A 20,194-nucleotide genomic window follows, 5' to 3' on the forward strand; every position below is an offset into this window, starting at 1 on the left:
GTGTACTGCATGTACACCGTGTGTACGGCGCGCGCTCCACGGAGAGGAAAAAATAAAAAAATAAAGAAACAGCATATCATACAACTTTATCACGGCCTGTGTTTGTGTACATACACACACACTTTTATACATACGCGAGCCTTGGAAGTGCCTTTACTGGCAACAACTCCAATAGCGCAGCTCGCACACGTCTCTCTGCCGCACACGAATGTGTGTGTGTGTACGTGTGCATGTGCAGCTTGCGCAATCCGCGCCGCGTGAAAGCAACAACTCTCGATTCCCAAGTATATATCTTATGTGTGCGCGCCTGTGACTACTACCTGCGTGTGCACTGCAGTGCAGCAACGACACATCGATGCGTTGCCGCTGCGTATATATGTGTGTTTATACGATCGCGAGTCGCTCTGCGTGTGCAGCGTACGTGTAAGCGCGCAGAGACCCAAAAATGGTCGAAGAGAAGCTTGCGCGATCCGGTTGACTCTCGGCGATGATGCACTTTCCCGCGCGCGCGCGGCTGCATCAATTATATTGAAAAAAAAATCGAGTGGAGAAAAAAAGAGAGAAATAAAATTAAATAAAAAAAACAGGAGAAAGAGCGAATCGCATCGCGTACGCATAAATGCGTGTAGGCTACAGCGCCTGATGCACTTGCGAGAGAGTGTGTGTGTGTGTGTGTGTGTGCGTGCGTATAATGCGTGTATATGGCTGGCTATGCGAGAGCAAAAAGTCGCTCAAGGTGAACGCGGCGATGATGATGATCGTTGGGATTAGAGGTGACAATTGCAAGCGAGACTATCGTCTCTCTCTCTCTTCTCTCGTCTGTATATGAATTAAAAGCTGCTGAGCCGAGCTCGCTTACAACTGCTATGACTAAAGCCGGCCACGTATGCGTAGTGCAAAAGATTGATTGGACTTGCAAACTTGCGACACATATACATGTTTCGCCGTAATTCGCTATGACTTTTCGGGAAAAATATACGATAAAAATTTCTCCGTTGTCTCTTCGTCGTTGTCGTAGTCTTAAGAGTCGTCGTCGTCGTCGTTGTTGTTGTGTGAGTCTTCTGTATACATATACGCGCGGGTTATCTATAGAGAAAGAGTATACGAGTATATTTAGTTGGGGCGTAGCGCAGAGCGCAAAAGAAAAAGAGGACTGGAGTCGAGCCAAGCTCATCAACGAAAATGAAATCTAGGTCTCTCTCTCTCTTTCCCTCTCTCTCTCGTGGGACCGAAGATTTCTTCTAGCACTTCGCTCTGCGCATCTCTCATCCTTTTCGCGAAGTATATAAACTCGCGTGTATACGGCGCATGCAGTGCCAGGCGCAAGCGAGCGAGGCAAGCATGCATGTGATACACAGACGCCACGTCGAAAATAACAATAAAATCGAAGCTTGCTCAGGACGCGTTTAACGAGCGACCTTAAGAGAGAAAAAAAAGAATATGGCTAGAGTCGTTTGTCGTGATCGCACACCAAGAGAGGAGGTACTTACGCCGGAAACGACCGTCGGAATAATATCTTGCGCAAGTCTATGTGGTTGCATTGCAGCTTCTCTCTCTCTCTCCGTCTCTCTCTCCTTCGGCAGAAAAAAAGCACACCAACAACCATCGAGTTTACTGTCGCAATGTACACGCATCATTGTTTTTTCATTGTTGCGAGAGAGATTCTCCTCAAAAATTACCTGCCTTAATTAATCGAACCTATAAGATTTCGCTGTAAAAATAGCTCGCACGTGGCGCGTGTACGCGATTGCTTTTCTACGTATAGCCGCTAGCTGTTGCTGCTGCTGCGGAGGACAATTAAGCGTTTCTCGCGAAAGAGGTGAAAAAAAATGACGCCGAGATGCATACTTATAGTATAACGAGCCATAAAGAGAGTTTTATATGTACGAGAGGATTTGCGCAATCTCAACAAACAGGCAAGAATTTTTTTTATCAAAACTTATCGTTATACAATTATCTCTCTTTCACTTGTCCCTGGCTGCAGTGCAGTCCAAGCGCTCCACAGCTGCACTTCAATTTTCATAATAAAATGCATAATAACGATGTGCATTGGATTGCGCAATTTTTTTTTTTTTTACTGCTCGGTAAGAAAGAGAGTGCAGTTTTTTGACAGCGGCTCCGGAAATACAAGCCGAGAGTGGGCTGATAATGTTTTAACGCCAACGCGTATAGATTTCTGAGAGATTAGAGCTCGCAATTTTTATCGCAGCGAAAAACTGACAATTGAGATTTCTCGCAAATATAGTGAATAATTGTCTGCAAAAAAAATGAGCTCCTATCTGATAACACGATGGTATGATGGCATTTGTCATGTGGTTTTTCGCGATTAGAATAGAACACTTTTTTTTTATCTCTAATACATAGAACTATAATATCACAATTGTTACTTTCTTCTCGCGACCCACATTTTTATTATCTCGAATCTAATCATACTATCATTATCTGAGAACAATAGATATAATCTTGGGCTAAGACTTCAAAATTTAACGGCACCTTCGACTGATGAAAAATTGTCAAATTACGATTATTTTACTCGTGTGTTTACATATGAAGCCTAATATAATTTGCAATTACTCGATAAACGAATTGCAATCTCGATCGGAGACAAACGAGTGCTTTCTTTTTTTTCCTTTCTTCTTTCTCGAAACTGGTAGACGTATTTTTTTGGCGAGATGTGAAAGTTGCACATTTCGGTGGATAAGATGCTTTTTAATTTGCGCAGGCACTCGTGTGTTTTTACACGTGCATTACGTAATTTTTCGAAATCGTAGCACTTGCCTTTACTCTTTTCTTTTTTTTCTTCACTTCTTTTTTTTCTTTCTTTTCTTTTTTTTTTTTTTTTTAATGAAATTTCCACGCCAAAAATACGACGAGCTCATCTCCAGCTGCGACAATAACGATGCCGGGCACGAGCGACGCGAGCAAACGTCAATTATCGTCATAGACGCATGCAGGCAAACGAAAAGAGGAAAAAAAATGAGAGAAAAAAAAACTAGTCACTAGCTGTTACTGTTTTTTTTTCTTCTCATTTTCAAACAATAAATACCGGTTCGTTCTTGCTTTATGCACCAAAGAGAGAGAGAGAGAGAGAGAGAGATTACACGAGCGCGCGCCGCACGGCAAGCAAAGAGTTACTTTCCATCCTGACCTACATTTTGACTTATGTACGCGCAGCCCGTCAGTGTATACTCAAGCTGCATCGTCGACGTCGCCGTCGTCGTCATCGTCGTCGTCGTCGTCGGTAGCGTCGCCGAACATGTATGCACCGTCGATGTGCCATCGCACCTCGTATACGACCCTGAGTTTTTTTACTCTCTGGACTCGGTTAAATTTTAATTTCGTAAAAAAAAAAAAAAAAATGGAGAAAAAATGAAAAATCCTCTCTCTCTCCTGACGAAACACCTTAATGAATGGTTCACACGATTATCTACGATACATCAATTCTTCCTCTTCGTTCGCACACGAACGAAAAAAAGGCTAAAAAAAACTATTTTATTCGGTATATCTGACTATCCGCTATGGAGCCTAAGAAGAAAAAGCGATTGTTGTCGGCTCTATATGTATATATCTACGGCACTAACGCGTATAATGTCATGTCGCAATGGGAAGTCTTGCCGGCGAGTGTCTATTGCAACTGAGGCTCGCGCAAACTGAGAGCTGCTGCTGCTGCACACTGCCATATACATAATATACTCGTGCTGCATCACTGACGAGAATTTTTAGAATTCACCATTTATACGTGCGCGAGGATTGAAGGTTTCGTTGATTGTATTTTATATATACATATAGATTGCACAGAATAGATTTATATGCTTTCGAGAGACTTTTTTTTTCTCTCTCTCTGTTTTCTAAACGTGCATTATGCATATTCATTCAATGTCAATCTCGTGCATGTGGGTTTGATAAATAATTAAAATTTTAGATTTTTTTTTTCTTGAAAATATAATACGCGAAGCCGCAGCCGCAGTGCGTGTGCGAGAAGGATTATCAGCGCTCCCCGACAATAATGATTGCCGTTCTAAAACTATAAAGGATCTCTCCGGCTCTTTATGATCTCAACAACAACATGACGAAAGAATCGGCGAGTCGGAAAAATTTTTGATCCAAACGAGTCGTGACGTTCACCGTCCATTATGCATTTTTATGGTCGTCATATTGTATATAAAATCGGTAAAAAAAAAGTAAGTCGCAGTTGGGCTCGTGCAGCAGCAGCAGCGTTGCACACATTATACATTCAAGCCCTTCGGTATGTCGGTGGTGGTGCGTCGGTTGGTTGCTCGGTTGGTTGGTTGAAGCGCGCAGAGGGCGGCAGCGCATGCGCAAGGGAGGAGGAGGGCGAGATTTTATTCGCAGCGAGGCGATGCGCGAGAGGGAAAATCGGAAGTCAATACAAACGCGCGTGCTGCACACGGGCTGTCATGTGCGCGCCTCGAAAACTGCACTCGGACTTTCTCGTCGCACGCAATATCGAAAATTTCTCCTCCGACGTCTGGTCTTTCCGAATTATGCCGCGCGCGCTCGATCCGACTCAATGCCATATTGTACCGAATCGTGGAAACTCCGTACACACGCGTTCGTATGTTTGTCGGAAAATGAAAATTTGCCTATCCATAGAACTAATACATATAGCAAAGGAAAGAAAGAAAAAAAAAGTTGCAGCAGTGCAGTCCGCTGGCGCGACTCCTCCCATATCCGCGATAAAGCATCGCTCGGCTCTTGCGCGCCGTATAGGCCTCTCTCGGTTACATTACGACATGTATTGCCTCATCGTTGCCGCCGCCGCCACCGCCACCGCTGCCTGCCTGCCTGCAGTGCTGCACGACGCAATCGAACGCGGCGCGCCTCCCTCCCTCTGCACTTCTATTTTCACATGTATGTATGTATGTGTGTGTGTGTGTGTGAGTGCATGTAATCTGCCGCGCCGAGAGAGCCCATGCGCCGCGCGCGATGCGATGACAATGCAGACTCGCAGTGCAATGCAGTTCAGTGCAGCTATATAGGTAGGTAGGTAGGTAGGTTCGATGCAGTGCAGCTCGGCCGGTAAGTCAGGTGGCCGCTAAAGTTGATTCGTCGCTTCCGCCGCGAGACGTCGTGCCGCAGCAGGACTCAGGAGTCGAGCGCGGGATTACGATTTTATAACGGATCCGTGTTTATTATTATAAAGCGCGAGCACGAGTCTCTCTCTCTCTCTGTGTTTTGCTTGACGCGTATACATGTGTATGTGTTTTTATACGTGTGAATATATAGGAAAAGTTTTACGATGCTGCTGGCATGGCGTTTTAATTTTTCTGCCGTTACGATTTCATCGAGCTTTTCCCTCTTAACATCGACTGGCAACGAGATTTATATGTTATAATATATATGTTATATAGCGATCATCTGCGCTGACTATCATGCGCTATACGCAGGCTAATTACAATTACGTTCCACTGCATCCGTTATACATTATACGCCGCATTATGTGCGCTATTTTTTTACGACTCGCAGTCACGATGATGAGCCTTTTATAACATTATTATTAAATTGTTATACCGCTGCGGATTCCTCGAGACGTCGTGCGTGCATATGGCGAGCGAATTTGCAAGAACTAGACAAGGGGGGAAAAATATGACAAAAACGATAGATACAGAGAGGCGGGGAAGGAACGAGAAAAAGCTCCACTGCAGCGATATGTCGTGCGCCCGATACATAAAAAAGGCTTCTTTTCCTCTCTTTGCGACGGCACACACACATACACATACACCGTACATGCAGCGAGCTATATAAGCTTCTTAGGAAAATAATAACAGGGCGCCCGAGCCTACATATACCGCTGCAAGCTCGCTCCGCAAGTCGAAAGCTTCGCTTGCTCTCGTTTCTTGCAGATTGGATTTGGCTGCTCGGTGCAGTACGTACTTTACGAGCCACGAAACTGCGACTTCTCCCTGCAGCCGTGTGCCGTGTGCTCTGCGAAGCTCTAGCTTCGATTGCGCAGTGCACTTCTTGGAGAATATAATTGAAAATCCTTGCGAGCTCTCCTCAACAATAATAGATTTATCGCTTCTATATACGATACGTAGCGGGAAAAAAGGGCCGAGAGCGCTGGGGGGAAGAAAAGGTAGGTATACCCGAGAGGTAGTTAACCGCGAGCCAATTAAGCCGAGACCGGCCGAAAATGGTATGTGCCTTGGCTGCTATACAGCAAGAGGTGTATACACTGTACAGAGCCAGCAAGCCAGCCTTAAGGTTCTCACGTGAATTTCTCCGAAAGCCGAACCTACCTATAGTGGCAATTACTGGCTCTTATGTAGAGATCCTTATCCTCCTCATGCAGCCTCCCTCTCTCTCACGTATGTGTGTATAAGTATAAAGTATGGGCATGGAGGCAGACGCATGGGACAGAGGAATCGCTCGTGGCCATGTGTATGTGTTGGAGCGTGTGTTGCATATACGCTCGGGCTTTGGGAGGCCATGCATTATCGAGATGGGCTCGAGCGCACGTGGTGACGATGTATGCGCACACGTATACGTGATGCGCTCATACGTGCGGTGCACATATATATATATAGTACAGCACACACATCGCGAGTCGAGCGGCGCACATAACGGGTATACGACGACGACGGCGGGATGGCATGCACCGCCAGCAGCAGGAGAAGAACGCGGGGGCGCGGGGCCCGCCGATGTGTGTACGTTATATATACAGCAGCAGCAGCAGCAGCAGCAGGAGAGCTGCGGCGCACGGCGTATACGAACACACGGTATATACAAGGCAGCACGCTCCGAGCCAGGCGCAGAGAGAACTTAGCGGTATATCGGCGCAATACGGCGCAAGAAGAAAAATTTGCCGTTACTTGACCGACAGATCCGCTAGCGAATCTGCACGCAGTGCAGCTGCGGCGTATACTGCACTAACACACACACACACAGCACTCGCAATCGTGAGAGAGGAGAGGGGTATCCTGTAAACGCTACCTTCTCTCCAGCAGGGCCTATATATAGTCTAACCAGCTATACATTGTATATATAATGTACGAGAGATCTATACGTGCAAAGGGTATATATCGGTGTACCTGTGCCGGTGATCGGTGGCGAGGCGGTAAGCTGCGAGCTGCTTATGTCCGATGGTTGACTGTTGCTCTGACTCGTTTGACTCTGCTGTTGTTGCTGCGTTGCGGCTGCTGCAGCTGCTGCTGCTGCTGCTGGTGGAGATGCCGCGGCGACCACGATCGTCGCGGGCGATGACGACTGCTGTTGCTGTTGTGGTTGCTGCTGCTGCTGCTGTTGGGGACTGCCAGCAGCAACAGGACTCGTTGACGCGCTCTCGGCCATTGTCGATGATGATGACCTGCTCGACCGCCGCTTCGGATTCTTTTTTTTGCTACCCACTTTGAATGATTTTCGTAGTACCGCGCGCGCAGCTCAAACGGACCTCGGGCACGGCATTGTTTTTGACAAACGATTTTTCTTGTTTTTTTTATAACTGCTGCTACTTGGCTTATTGCGATTTTGTAATAACGACTACTTTGTACACACTAAGATTCGCGCTAGACGTCGACTAATTTATTTTCAAACTAATTAATTTTTTTCCGAGGTGATTACGTATTATTACTTATATTCTGAAAGTTCAGCTAGATTTAAAATTGTTTTACTCGCAAGCTGGTATGATCGATCTAATCGACGCTCTCTTGATCTTCTATGATCCTTCGCAAATCGCTGATCACGAAGCTTCCAGCAGCTCGCTGTGACATTTTGATCGGTCGCAACGGGTCTTTCACCGACAACACGGTCATCTGCAAGAAAAAGCATTGGGCTACTTGAGCGTCCGCAGACTGGCAAAACACAGCGGCATCGGAGACGGACGCGCGTCAGATTTTGCATCCACACGAGAGGCGCGGGCAACAAAAAAGAAAGCGTACAGCGAAGCGACAAAAAATAACAAGTATAGTAGGCACGAACGCCCGCGACCTTAGACGCGCCGAGCAGCCGGTCGGTCGGTCGGTCCGTCGTCGCTCGCTCGCTTGCTGTGTGTACCGCCGCACCACCAGCGTTGTTGCCGTTAAGCCGCCGCGCGCGCTCGGCAGAGAGGCGCGTCTCTCCGTCTCTCTCTTTCTCGCTTGGCGGGCGCGCGCGCGCACAACGAAGGGAGTAGAAAAGCGAGCGAGCGAGCGACCGAGAGAGAGAGAGAGACCAGGCTACAGAGCCAATAGGTCAGTGGGCTTTGTCTATTGCCGCACCTCATGCTTACACACTTGTTTCTTTACGAGATCGAGTCGAGCTTTATGCACCCCTCTGTATGCCAGGAAAAATGATGGTGCACGAGCTTTTTTCCATTGCCCGAGCCCACAGCGCAAAGATTGACACGCGCCAACTGCCTCCCCGTGCACTCGCGTTCATATACATCTATATGTACACACGAAGCAAGACGAGCCGTCCGCGTCTCGTATAGGCACGACGCAACGTAAACCTGACCCTGCAAGCTCGCGCCCGCTTAGATCGCCTGGCAGGATATCGATATGTACATCGCGAGAGACGTGACGTTGTTTGTCGAGCGATTTCGAGCCTCCCCCGAGTATTGCACGAGCATTGCACGAGCGACTTGGCGAACGCACGCGACACGATCGTATATAGGTACACACACACGACACAGGCCCACGTATACACACTTGGCGCCCGGAGCAAAATCTGACGCGCGAGCGACACACTCGTCACTGAAAATTACTCGCAAACTGTTCTTACCGTTCGTCCGTCTGGCTGGTGATTCTCGCTCTCGTTATTTAGATGCGAAGCACTCGACTGCACTGCGTGTATATTTGTATACGCAACACAAAAGAGAGAAAGCTGCACGGTACTCTTTCTTGTGGCTGTTGCTAGGGGATCTCTCTCTCGCTCGGTTTTTTTCGGCTGTTGCGGGGGATAAACACACAGAAGCTGCTGGATCCTCCCCCGTGCTTGCAAGCAGACGGACTCGCAGCTGGCTGTACGGACTTTTCGCGGATTATTACTTGTACTTTCGGACAGACAGACAGCGGGACTCGCTCCTCGGCAAAGGCAGAGCCAGCAGCAGCAGTAGACACACACAGCCTACACACGTAATATAAGCGCGCGGGCGCGAGGTGTGATACGCGCCAATGGATATATAACGAAAAATATGCTATATATACGACTCGCAGCGCATATCCAGGGGTATGAGGGAGAAAGAGAAAAGAGACGTCGCATAGATAGGGGTGAGATCGACAGAGGTCGCTTCGAGCTCGGCTTCTGCTGCTGCTGCTGCTGCTGCTCGTCGAGCAGACGCTGCTAGAGGAGGTGGAGGAGAAGGAGGAGGAGGAAGAGGAGGCGAGAGCGAGGAGGGTATTGTGCAGGGCTGCAGCCGACGAGCCTCGACGTTTTACCAGGGATGGCTCGGCTTACGCTCGTTCTCGCGCCTCCCGCCCACGAAAGCTCGATCCGTTGCAGGGATGACGGATCGGTAGGTAACATGACTGCGATGGTAATTTCAAACCCTATACTCGATTTCGTATGCTGCGTTACAACTTTGCAATTTAATTGATGAATCAAGCGATATCCTAGTAGTTTTATCAATTTTTTAATAGTATATTACTGCCCTAGGCCGCGAAAAACAGAAAAGTCCCAGAGTACGTGCAATTAGTGGCCGAGGCGAAGTCGAGGCCGATAAACACGTGCTCTGGGGCTTTCTTTTTTCGCGGCATAGGCCTGTATACTATTTTTAATACACAATGGCCCGAAAATCGCTCTTCCCGCTTTGCGCAGCGGCAGGGAAGTAGTCACTTTCGGGCTGCTGGTATGAAAAATATTTTACACAAATTATTAAGTACAGAAGTAATAAAATAGCTGTAACAGTTTAATCACTATTATTTAATTTTACCAGAAATAAAATAATGAGAACTTCATAAGCTACGCTTTGTGCAAAGAAAAATATTATGTACGTTTCATTTATTACAATTACGACAGCTAAAAGTAAGAGTTTTTGCATAATAATACTTGTAAGAAAGTTAGTCCTCTCATATTTTTGTTTGACTTGCGACTCAACTTTTTCAAAAAAATGTAAAACTCATCTTTACGTAATCTAATTTGAGCAGAATTCCCAGCAAGTAATTTTTTTCTGTAACGGTTGATTTACAATTGTAAACATTATTGGTCGATGGCAACGGCGGAAACTGACATTGTTTACTTTGTGCAGCGTAAGCGGGGTTACTTCCAGCGCTTGCGCTTCTCTAGCATCGATTGTGCATTCTGGCTTCGATCGCAAGCTCTCACCGAGCGCGCTTGCGCTTTCTTATGAGCCTCCTTATACACGCAACGGTAGCAGCAGCATCGAAATGTCATTTTCACTCTATAACTTATTGCCGTAAACATTTACTTACGAGCCTAACGGAATCATTGCGTTTTGAGCGTCTTGTGCAAGTACTGATGCTAATAGATCTAAAAAGTTGATAAATTTATATTATCTTTTTCAAATTTTTCATCAAACAAACTTTTGATGAAAAATATTTAATTAATCAACTTTGTAACAAAAAACAAGTCCCTGTGGTGGAATTATTTACCGTAGCATTCAAGGGTACATTTTACTAAGAAAAGTTTAAATCCCTAAAAAATTCCGTTATTCCTTACTTGAGATCGCGACTTCAAGAAGTAGAGCCGATGCGCTTTAGTGAAAAATTAATGAATCTCATAAGAATATCTATTTGGCATTGGTCTCGCTACATGAAAAATAATAGATCAGGTCACTTGGGTATTCGCGTACTTTTGCCATTGAAGCGCAAAATTTGGCCGCAATCAAGAAGTACCCGTTAAATCAAACGCATAACGCAACATCAAAGGAGCCAATAACAATGAGGATAACGTTCGTGTAAACATACATAGAATTGCGTTTCTTTGCATCGCACTCTCTTTTTTTACATCAAACAAACTGCAACGTCTCTCTTATATATCACGTATTTTTTGTCTCGCTCCTACTGTCTACGTCTTCGGCTGTTCTAGCGATCGAAAAACAACCGTAAGAATCTCTCGACGATTTTCTCACCCATCTTCGGCAAAGAATCAGCACGTCACCGGGATAATCATCTACCGATCACGATAAGCCAAGCCGATTTTCAATTATCTTTTAAGCGCACGCGCGCGCCAGCTCGCTGCTTCTCTCTCTCTCTCTCTCTCTCTCTCTCTCTCTCTCTCTTTCTCTCTGGCTGCTGGCAAAGCATTCCTAAATCAACGTCGCATCGTCGTCATCGCGCGAGTCGAGCCGAGCGAGCGAAGCGTTTTCAAAGTACGGCTAGAAAACAACAGCAACAACAGTTTGACAGTGTGCAGAAAAGGCGACGAAGACGTTGAAAAAGCATCAAAGAGTAAAGTAGGTAAAGAACCACGGGAGTTTACCCAGTGTACAGTTAGCGGTACCGGTTTCGCGAGTGATCCGACGCGCAGCTCGAATAAAAAGCGTCGATCCCTTCTCCTCGCTCGCGGCTCGGCTCGGGCTCCCTCCTTCGACTCGCGACTGGGCGAATGTGCCGTAGCGCGGCATTATGTGCAGCGGGCCGTCTGCTGTTGCTGCTGCACGCCTCGAGTGTCCTGGACACAATAGAGAGGAAGATCATTGTGTTTTCGAGGCACGATGATACTCTCCCTTTGGTACACGGGGCGAACAAAAATACTCTCGCACTTTTGCGCATCCGATCGTCATCTTTTGAAAAGAGGATGGCATTTCGATTCAATGTGCGCAGCGATGTTCGCCAGCGATGAATTATTCAATCTCTATATCGCACACACAATAATGTAATTTAAGTTGGAACATGAATTATCTCGATGAAAAGTTGCATTTCAACGAATAAAATTTTTTTCCACCCTCGGAATATACATTCGGTACTTTGTTAAAATGATAAACGATACGGTCGATAGTGCATCAGTAGTTGCAGTTAGTCGTTGCTGTAACGACTGTAAAATTGTCAAACGAGTCTACAATTCAACTCTAAATGTACGCTCTTCTACAGGGATATAATTAGGAGCATGTAATTTTCGGGATTTCATAATTCGATACAATCTACGATAAGAGCCACACATGGAGTCAACAGTTAATTTTTTGACCCATCAGGCTCATTACGCTACAGCCCATGTATATAAAAATAATAAATACGTGCGAAGAAATGAAAAAAGAAGAAGAAGAAGAAGAAGCGTGGAGTGTAAGGCAAGCATTGGAGGCAAAGTAACGGGTCTATCCGCTGCGCTTGGCAGTCCTCGCTTCATTCGCCGCGGCTCTCCCTTTCTCTCTCTCTCTCTCTCTCTCCCTGCAGAGCTCCTGCGAATCACCCGCGCAAAATGCAGCGCACGGTGCACACAGAGGGACTGCAGCGAGTATAGGTAGAGGCACAAAAAGGATACCCTCGCTCAGGCAGGCAGGCTGGCAGGCTGACTCTGACTCTGGCTTTGGCGTCGGCTCGACTCGCTCGCTCGCGCGGCACACAGAGAAAGTCCGCGGCGCGTGCACAGTCTATGAAGCTAGATCCGTTATAACGACTCTAAACGATGCACCGTTATCGCTCCTCGTCTAAGCGTTGCGTTGCGCTGCGCGGCCAGCCAGGCAGCCAGGCGCAGGCTCGTGGCGCTCCGCAGCGCTTGTTTAGATGTTGAGAGATTCTAGCCTACACGTATATATAGGGCCCGAGCACAGCTGTTTGCTGCCGCGGCTCACCTACATGCTCCGTATTATTGCTCGTATACATAAGTGAATAATACAGTTTGTACGTGTGCAGCTTGTGACTCGATGCACGCGGGGCACGAGCGATGCAATATGCATGCGGGGGATACACGTATTCGTGCGGACACGTGCGAATCTATTGCAGCTCTATAGGCTATAGCCGAAGCAATCTGTAAAACAAATGATTCGCGCGCCAAATCGGACGAAAAAATAGTTTGTATGCCCAAGCCCTTTGACTCGTGCTCGTGCGCTCGTAAACGGCAGTAAGCTAGCAATGATAACGAGCGTCGTGCGATCGTCGACGGCTAAAAAATGGAAGCGAAACATTAGATTTATGTGTGTGTGTGCGTACGAGTATGTGTGCAAGCGTGTGTGTGTATGGGCACAAGTCGAAAGGTGGAATAGCGGATTTCAAAGAGGAAAATCGGCGAAGCGCGAGCAGCGATCACGTAATGTAGGCTCGACGGCGAAGGTACCGCTAGATCACACACACACACACACACACACATACTCGTACGTATACAACACACGTAAACACATACTGTATATATGTACGTGTTCTACTATATAATACATAATACTCGTGCAACACATATACTAGTACTAGCTTTAAATTACGTCACGAGAGATTTCCGTAAGGACCATCGTGACACTGCAGCAGAAGAAGACTTTCCACGTGCCATTTATATACCGCGTATATAAACATACACACACACGTACTTGTCGATACGTATACACGTATAATAAGTGAGACGTCGAATTTTCATACACAGAGAGGGAGAGAGACTCAAATCGAGATATGTCACGTGCGTAATTAACAGCAGCGCTGAATTAAAATAGAAGCGCGGCGAGACCGCTCGCAGGCGTATACATGCGCTCGTAATGAGATCTTGATACTACACCTACTCGTTGCGTACCAATGCTCCATGTGTTTGTGTATACGTACGTTGTTGCTGCTGCTTCTTGTTCCTTATATACACTCGCCAAGCTACCCCGTTATAAACATATAATCCGCGCGCGCGAACAAGACTTTGTGCGGGTAATTAAATATATACCATATACGTGTGCAGCTTATAATACAGTCCGAAAAAGAGAGGGAGAGCTTTATCTATCTCCGGCAGCTTTTTTTTAATGCGCAATTAGTCCACGCGTGCGCTTTTGTACAAGCTCGAAATAAAAACACATAGAGGCGATTCGATCTCGCTGGATCGGAGAATTAATTAGGCAATTTTGTGTGTGTGTGTGTATGTACTCGAAGGCGATTTATCAAAAATGTATACAAAGCCTTGCGCGCCCGACGTAATAATGCATAACGGACCCTCTCTCGAGGTTCGTGTGGCTTTTGGCTTTGGCTCGCACGAAGCCACTGTCCAGTCACCGCTTAGTTAAGCATCTGCGCGACAAAGAGCGATAACGAGCCCTTTTGCGGACCTTTTTTATGGCGAATTTCGGTGATTACGAAAAAAAAAAAAAAAAAATAACAACGAATCGCAAAGTCGAGCTGACCGAAAAGCGCGAAAAGCTTGCAAAATGCCCAATGAGTCAATGACCGACGCTTGACAATTTGCCGTGCTAGGCCAATATAACGTGGTGACGCGTGTACAATATTCACGTTGAAACACGCGCGCGCGCACACACACACAAACCTCCAAGTATAGAATTCGCTGGTGTCAGCTGGAAGCGAAAAAAAAAATATCACCGCGCTTTTTATGCATACATAAACTAAAATCTCGCGCGAGCCTGATTTCATTCTATAAACGAGACTTGATAAAACAAACAATTTAGTCCCCGTCAGCCGGCGTGATTTTTATTTATACGTGCGCGGATTAAAGGCAGACAAGAATATTTCCTATATACTTGGAAAAAAAGAATAATAAACGCTCATATTAATCACGCGCTGGTGCACAGCTGAATTAAATGAATCGAGGATTTTTCGGGGATCGATCATAATCTTGCGGTAGCATTATACTGCAAGCATGACAGCTGACAGCTACTCGATGAAAAAATTAAAGTGTCATCGGGCATTTATTTGATAGATGCATTCATTTTGAAGTTTTGGAAATTTTGTATCCGGTGCATGAACTACTTGAAGGCGCCATCACACCTCTATTCGTATGCTAATTAGATTAAGATGATAGTGTATCACTTGCACTTACATACACCTTCACACTTTGCAAGAATCTGAATTCATTGTTCGAAATGCAGTTGCAACCGGAAATCAATAGGATTACGTTTTTTAATTCATAGAGGCTGCAAATTAAAAATTTGGCCATTCAATGAACACATTAATTCACGTTTGGATTGATTTACGCGTGTACTAAGAGCGTGACTCCCGTGGAAAATCTGGAAAACGCATTTTCCAGAGTTTTCACTCACGAACATATTTCGAAAAAAAAATTCGTGAATAACTTCGTTTTATGATTGTCTAGACTTTCATCTAGCTCTTTTGTAGAAATTACCGTAGGAATACTAGTGTAAACGCGTTTGAAACTTCTCACGTGAAGTTTGGCTTCGGTGTCTCCTCGATACAACGTCATAGACACGCTTCGATCGACGTCAGCAGGTCGTCGACGCATGAACAGCTGCTCCTCAGAGGTCAATAAACAGCGCGGCGCTCGCTTCTTCAAATTTTTGCAAACTTAACATCTTCGCCTGTGTCTCCTTGTATATATACATCGAGTCGCGCGCGGCGCATGATTCACGTTATTCGAGATTTTTTTGTGCCCGCGCGCGAATAATATACAACGCCGAATGAATAGGATCTCTCTGCCGCGGAAAACGGTAAAAATTACGCAATGTCTCACGCAAGAGTATATTATACGGGCACACACATACACACCTTTTTTTTAAAAGGCACGTAATAATATTCGGGCAGAAAAAAAACTGAGGCGAGCGCCGCGCGAAGAGGAAGAAGTTTTGCACACGCAAAAAGTAGCTGGGCCGCGTCACCGTGCAAATAACGGTACCCACGGCGGTGACTGCTTACAAGCCTATACGTGTGTGCGAGTTTATATATACGTGTCTGTGTGTTTGTATGTGTGCACGCCTCGACGCGTACACAAAACAAATGCGACGTATACAAAAGGGCTCGTACAAGTTTTGAATCTCTTCAAAAGAACGAAATAATTTTGAGATGTATTTTTCATTTAAGATTTTATTCGAAAGAAATTAGAAATTGAAATTGCATGATAATGCAAATGATCGGTGAATTTCGTACGTGACCTAATTATAAAAGTTATCATAAAAGTAAAGAAATTTTAACAAAATCTGATGTGATGGATGATGGATGGACATTAAACTTTTTAGAAAGCTCATTAAAAGGAAGCGCCTAAAAAATTGCATTATATTATGAATCAAAGCTATACTCAATAAAAGCATGAACTTCTTAGAACACTAAAATTAGAAGTTTGGGCCATTGAAATATAACGATGAATACTTGTACGTCCAACACATGAATTCAATCGCATTCAAAAAAGTTCGGAAGTTGTTCGGAAATAATTCAAAATTCTCTACGATGATGACTAATTAAAATTACTCGATACAATAGATTTGTGTTATACACGCATGATAATTGCGCTTTGTGGCACCAAATTCCTGGAGACGGATCCAAGCGGGGCGCCATCGGTTCCGAGTTGCCGAGTGGCTGTAATAATTTAGAGCCCAACTTGTATGGTGTACGCGGCAAACAAAGAATTGCATTTTGTAGGCGATACAAAGAACAAGAACGAATAAGTTGAGCCACGCGCGCGCACTCGCATTCCGGCCGCGTGTATATAAAATTGACCCGCGACTATAGACGGCCGACCATTGCCCACAAAGCTTCGTTGTTTATTAATTGTGGATCGATAAAAAAAAACACACACATGCGCTACTACTCCCCCTGCATACACGAGGCCGCTTGTGTGTGAGCGAGTGCATGTGCGTGCGAGTATACATTACACCTGCTTTTACGCTGCTCACGTGTCGGTGTGAGGGTTTATACGCTACCTCCATACGTGTGTTTGTGATGGTCGACATGTGTACGTGGTAATATGTATATGCATTTGCCATGCCACGGTGCATCGAACGTCCTTTATTACATGGCGTGTACGCGAGCGGTACTATACCTATAGCCGGCAGTGTGTTACTGACCTCGAGTGACCCTTAGCAGCTGTATATTTTCTGCGAGTCTCTGTATACATGTACGCCGCCGAGCTGCTTTTTTTCCTTCCTCTTTATTATCATTACTTCGTTTTTTTCATGCACCGATCCTCGCGCAGAAACTCACGGCGATCGGAAGCCCAGCTTGGAGTATACATGTGTATATGTGCGAGAGATCGTTTTTGGGGAATACACGTCGTCTGCTGTGCGCGGCGTCAAATCACCGTTGTGTACCGTTAAGCACACCCGAGCACGCTCGTGTGCCAAGAAATAGAGCTTCGTCACTCTGCACGCCGATTATCGCTCAAAAATATTAGCTTCCGATAGCTTCGCTTGGATATGTACAAGAATAATAACAACAAGAGCAAACACTTCTCGTTCAAAAATTATCTAACTCGCGCCTATACTAATGTAGCGTTACGATATAACGGGGGATTCGTTCGTTCTAATCGTCTACGGCGCATTTTTTTTACAAAAAAAAAGACGTAGAGAGAATGAAAGATATACGCGTGTAAAGTTGACTCACCTCTGATTGTACTCGGCATGATGTATTCGCTCCGAACACTGCACTAAACACCCTATATAAAACCGCTAGCTGCAAATCCTTTTTTTCTTCCCTCTGCGCACACAAAAAAAACTCACTTAATTAGCTCACAAGAATTATTTTTATTTTTGTACTCATCGATTTGGAACGATTTGGTCTTCCTCACGAATGCAGATTATTTGACGATCGTGCACAAAAATGATGATTTTACACACAATTATGCATTGACGACAAAAATTTTTGGAGAATGACACCACTTGCGACCGCGAGTGCGCTAAGTACAACAAAACGCTTGACAGAGTAGCTTGCGGCGAGTTTTTGTATAGCCGCGCACAAAAATCGCCACCGAAGCCATTAATCCTCACTTAATTATTAATCGCCATGAAGGACCATCGCCACAACGAAATCCTTGCACCACCTTTCGTTACCGATTTGCTGTTTTTGTTCACTTAAAGGCACATTTTTTCAAAAAATCGAAGTTGAAAAATTCGCTTACTTTTACCGCACACGCGCACATAAAAGGAATAAAATAAAAAAAATAAATGAATTAATTATAACTTACTTTATAAACTAATAAACGTTAAACAATGGTTAGACCGATGTTCCACGAGCCCCATACGAAGAACGAATGAATAGTGAGCACCTGTGGCTCTCCACTGATCTCAGGCCTCTTTCTCTCTCTTTCTCTCTCTTTCTCTCTTCGTACCCCCTCCTGTGGCGGCAAAACGTACTCCGACTAACGTGGTAACTTTTGTCCTTACTTTGACTTCTCTCTTTTCTTATCCTTCGTCAAGTTAGCGACTAATTTCTTTTTCTTTTTTCTTTTTTAAAAACAATTCGATGATTTACATGTTTACATCTACTTCGCGTCGCGTACATCTATCTTGTACGAGTGATATGAATTATCAAAAAGTCTCAAAATAATGCGAAAAGTTAGTTTGATGATACAAATTACTTTCTAGTTTTTTCAAGAAAAAGATCTAATGCCATGTACAAAAAACTGGCCTGTTTGATAACTGTATACAGGAACGAACGAGAATCGGAGTATTCAAATAAAAGAGATTAGATAAATATGAGATTTATTAAAATAAGAACAGGTTCTAATTTCAGGAGAAAGTAATTATATCTGATTCAATTTCGCTATTTTCGGGCAAATTTTTTTAGAAATCAAGCGAATCATTCAATAATAATTCCGTCAAATCATCTCAGAAAATGGAAAATTAAGATTTAACATGCTTTTACAAAACACAGATATTAAACAAGTGACATTTTAGTTTCTCTATGGCTTGAAATCATTGCATGACGTATTGTCATAGTTTTTACAGAAGCGCATATTACAAATAACAATAAAATGACATTCTGCTACCCAATGCAGATGGCAATGTCATCGACCGCAAAATTACCAGCCTCAACAGATTTACTTATGTGTCAACACTTTTTAATTCTGATGATCTAATGCATTTTATAATATTGAATGCAGTATTTCATATTTGAACATTTCTTGCTGCTTCTGAGTCGGATCACCAAATCAAGAATAGCGACTACAATGGTACTGCACTATACACCTTCGCATGCGTGTTTAAAAAGTTTACTTTCAGAGAAATATCCTTATGCAAAACAATATTTTATTCGTATGATATCTTTTCGATGTGTCAAATATATTTTTTCTTTGACATCCAATAATACCATACTTGATAACATACTTTTCATTTGATTCAACTGCTACCCTCCTCTTGAAGCTATTGTTTTGAAAAAGACTCGACTCTCTTTTTTAAATCGCTCGAAAGATACACAACATCTCATAACATGAGCGGTGGATACCAGACTTTTGGGGTCATTCACCTTAATAGTAGCCTTAAACTTCGCGCAAGGCAAGCGTGCGAGAGGCCGGCTTGCTAAAAAAAAGGCGAAAAAATTCAAGGTAGGCCGACGACCGTGAAAACATTGGTAAATTCTTCTTTCTTGCCTTACATCATCATGCGCATGGCGGCGCACGAGAGCGAAGCAGTCGAATGTTTTACGCACTCGAATTCCTTTGCGCAACCATATCGTATCGTGTGTGTTTGCGCGCAAAACAGCGCTGACCTTACCCGATGCACAGGCACCGCAGGATTTCGGAACTCGGCCTGCCTGCCTGCACGCGTAATTTTTCGATCGATTGCAATTCTCTAGCGGCGGCGACGACGACGCCCGCGAAATCCCGATGAATTTTGACTATTACGTAAATCGGCTAGAAGCACATAGTCTATAAATGTAGGCCATTAGATGAGAAAGTTGTAACGAGTGGCATGAATTTTTATGACATAATCTATTGAGTAGGATTTGAATTTAATTTCAAATCATAGTCGAGGCTGAGAAAAGTTATAATTCAAACAATAAGCTATAAAATTGCTGTTTATAAAATTTAGGTACAAATAATACATGTGTTTACACACTGTCAAGGCACTAGACTGTTTATTTTTTAGCTCGTAATAGCAAGCAATTAGACTGATAAATATTGTCAGTTTTCGTTTCAAGTTTTAAGCTAAGTAAATAAATTAATGAATTTTATTACACGACAACTGGCGACTATTGTTAAGGTAAGCGCTCGTATGAGATTGATCCATCGTGCACATATTACGTATACGAAAGTATACATTTTTTTACATTACATATACGTACGTATGACATATTCAAGACGGCCAAGCCCAGAGAGTAATGCGCCGCTGGTTCGTACCATGACATGTTGAGCGAATATTCTGTGAATGGTCAACGACCTATAGGATGATGTATAGTCTTCGTTGCTCCCCATGCAAGTAACTTATCGCCGCATAAACTTA

The 20,194-nt window shown here is 44.4% G+C and overlaps 1 protein-coding gene across 5 annotated transcripts in view; it reads right to left on the reverse strand.

Moving 5' to 3' along the window:
• LOC106659135 (probable nuclear hormone receptor HR3) overlaps nucleotides 1-18,187 on the reverse strand; it is a 58,522-nt gene extending 40,335 nt beyond the window's left edge. For 2 of the 5 annotated variants that reach the window (XM_023461487.1, XM_023461480.1), the window contains exons 1-2: nucleotides 8,719-9,094; nucleotides 7,053-7,772 (exon numbers count right to left, since the gene is read on the reverse strand). In XM_023461487.1, the coding sequence (XP_023317255.1) occupies nucleotides 7,053-7,311 (259 nt within the window). In that variant the 5' untranslated portion in view covers nucleotides 7,312-7,772; nucleotides 8,719-9,094. Of the gene's footprint in view, nucleotides 1-7,052; nucleotides 7,793-8,718; nucleotides 9,095-17,357; nucleotides 17,451-17,937 lie in introns of those variants that run through there. The other 3 variants (XM_023461486.1, XM_023461481.1, XM_023461485.1) reach the window with 3 other exon arrangements.
• Nucleotides 18,188-20,194: the final 2,007 nt, after the last annotated feature.

Source organism: Trichogramma pretiosum, unplaced genomic scaffold (assembly GCF_000599845.2).
Source record: "Trichogramma pretiosum strain Unisexual culture from Peru unplaced genomic scaffold, Tpre_2.0 scaffold2, whole genome shotgun sequence".
In the NCBI taxonomy this organism is placed as follows: Eukaryota; Metazoa; Arthropoda; class Insecta; order Hymenoptera; family Trichogrammatidae; genus Trichogramma; species Trichogramma pretiosum.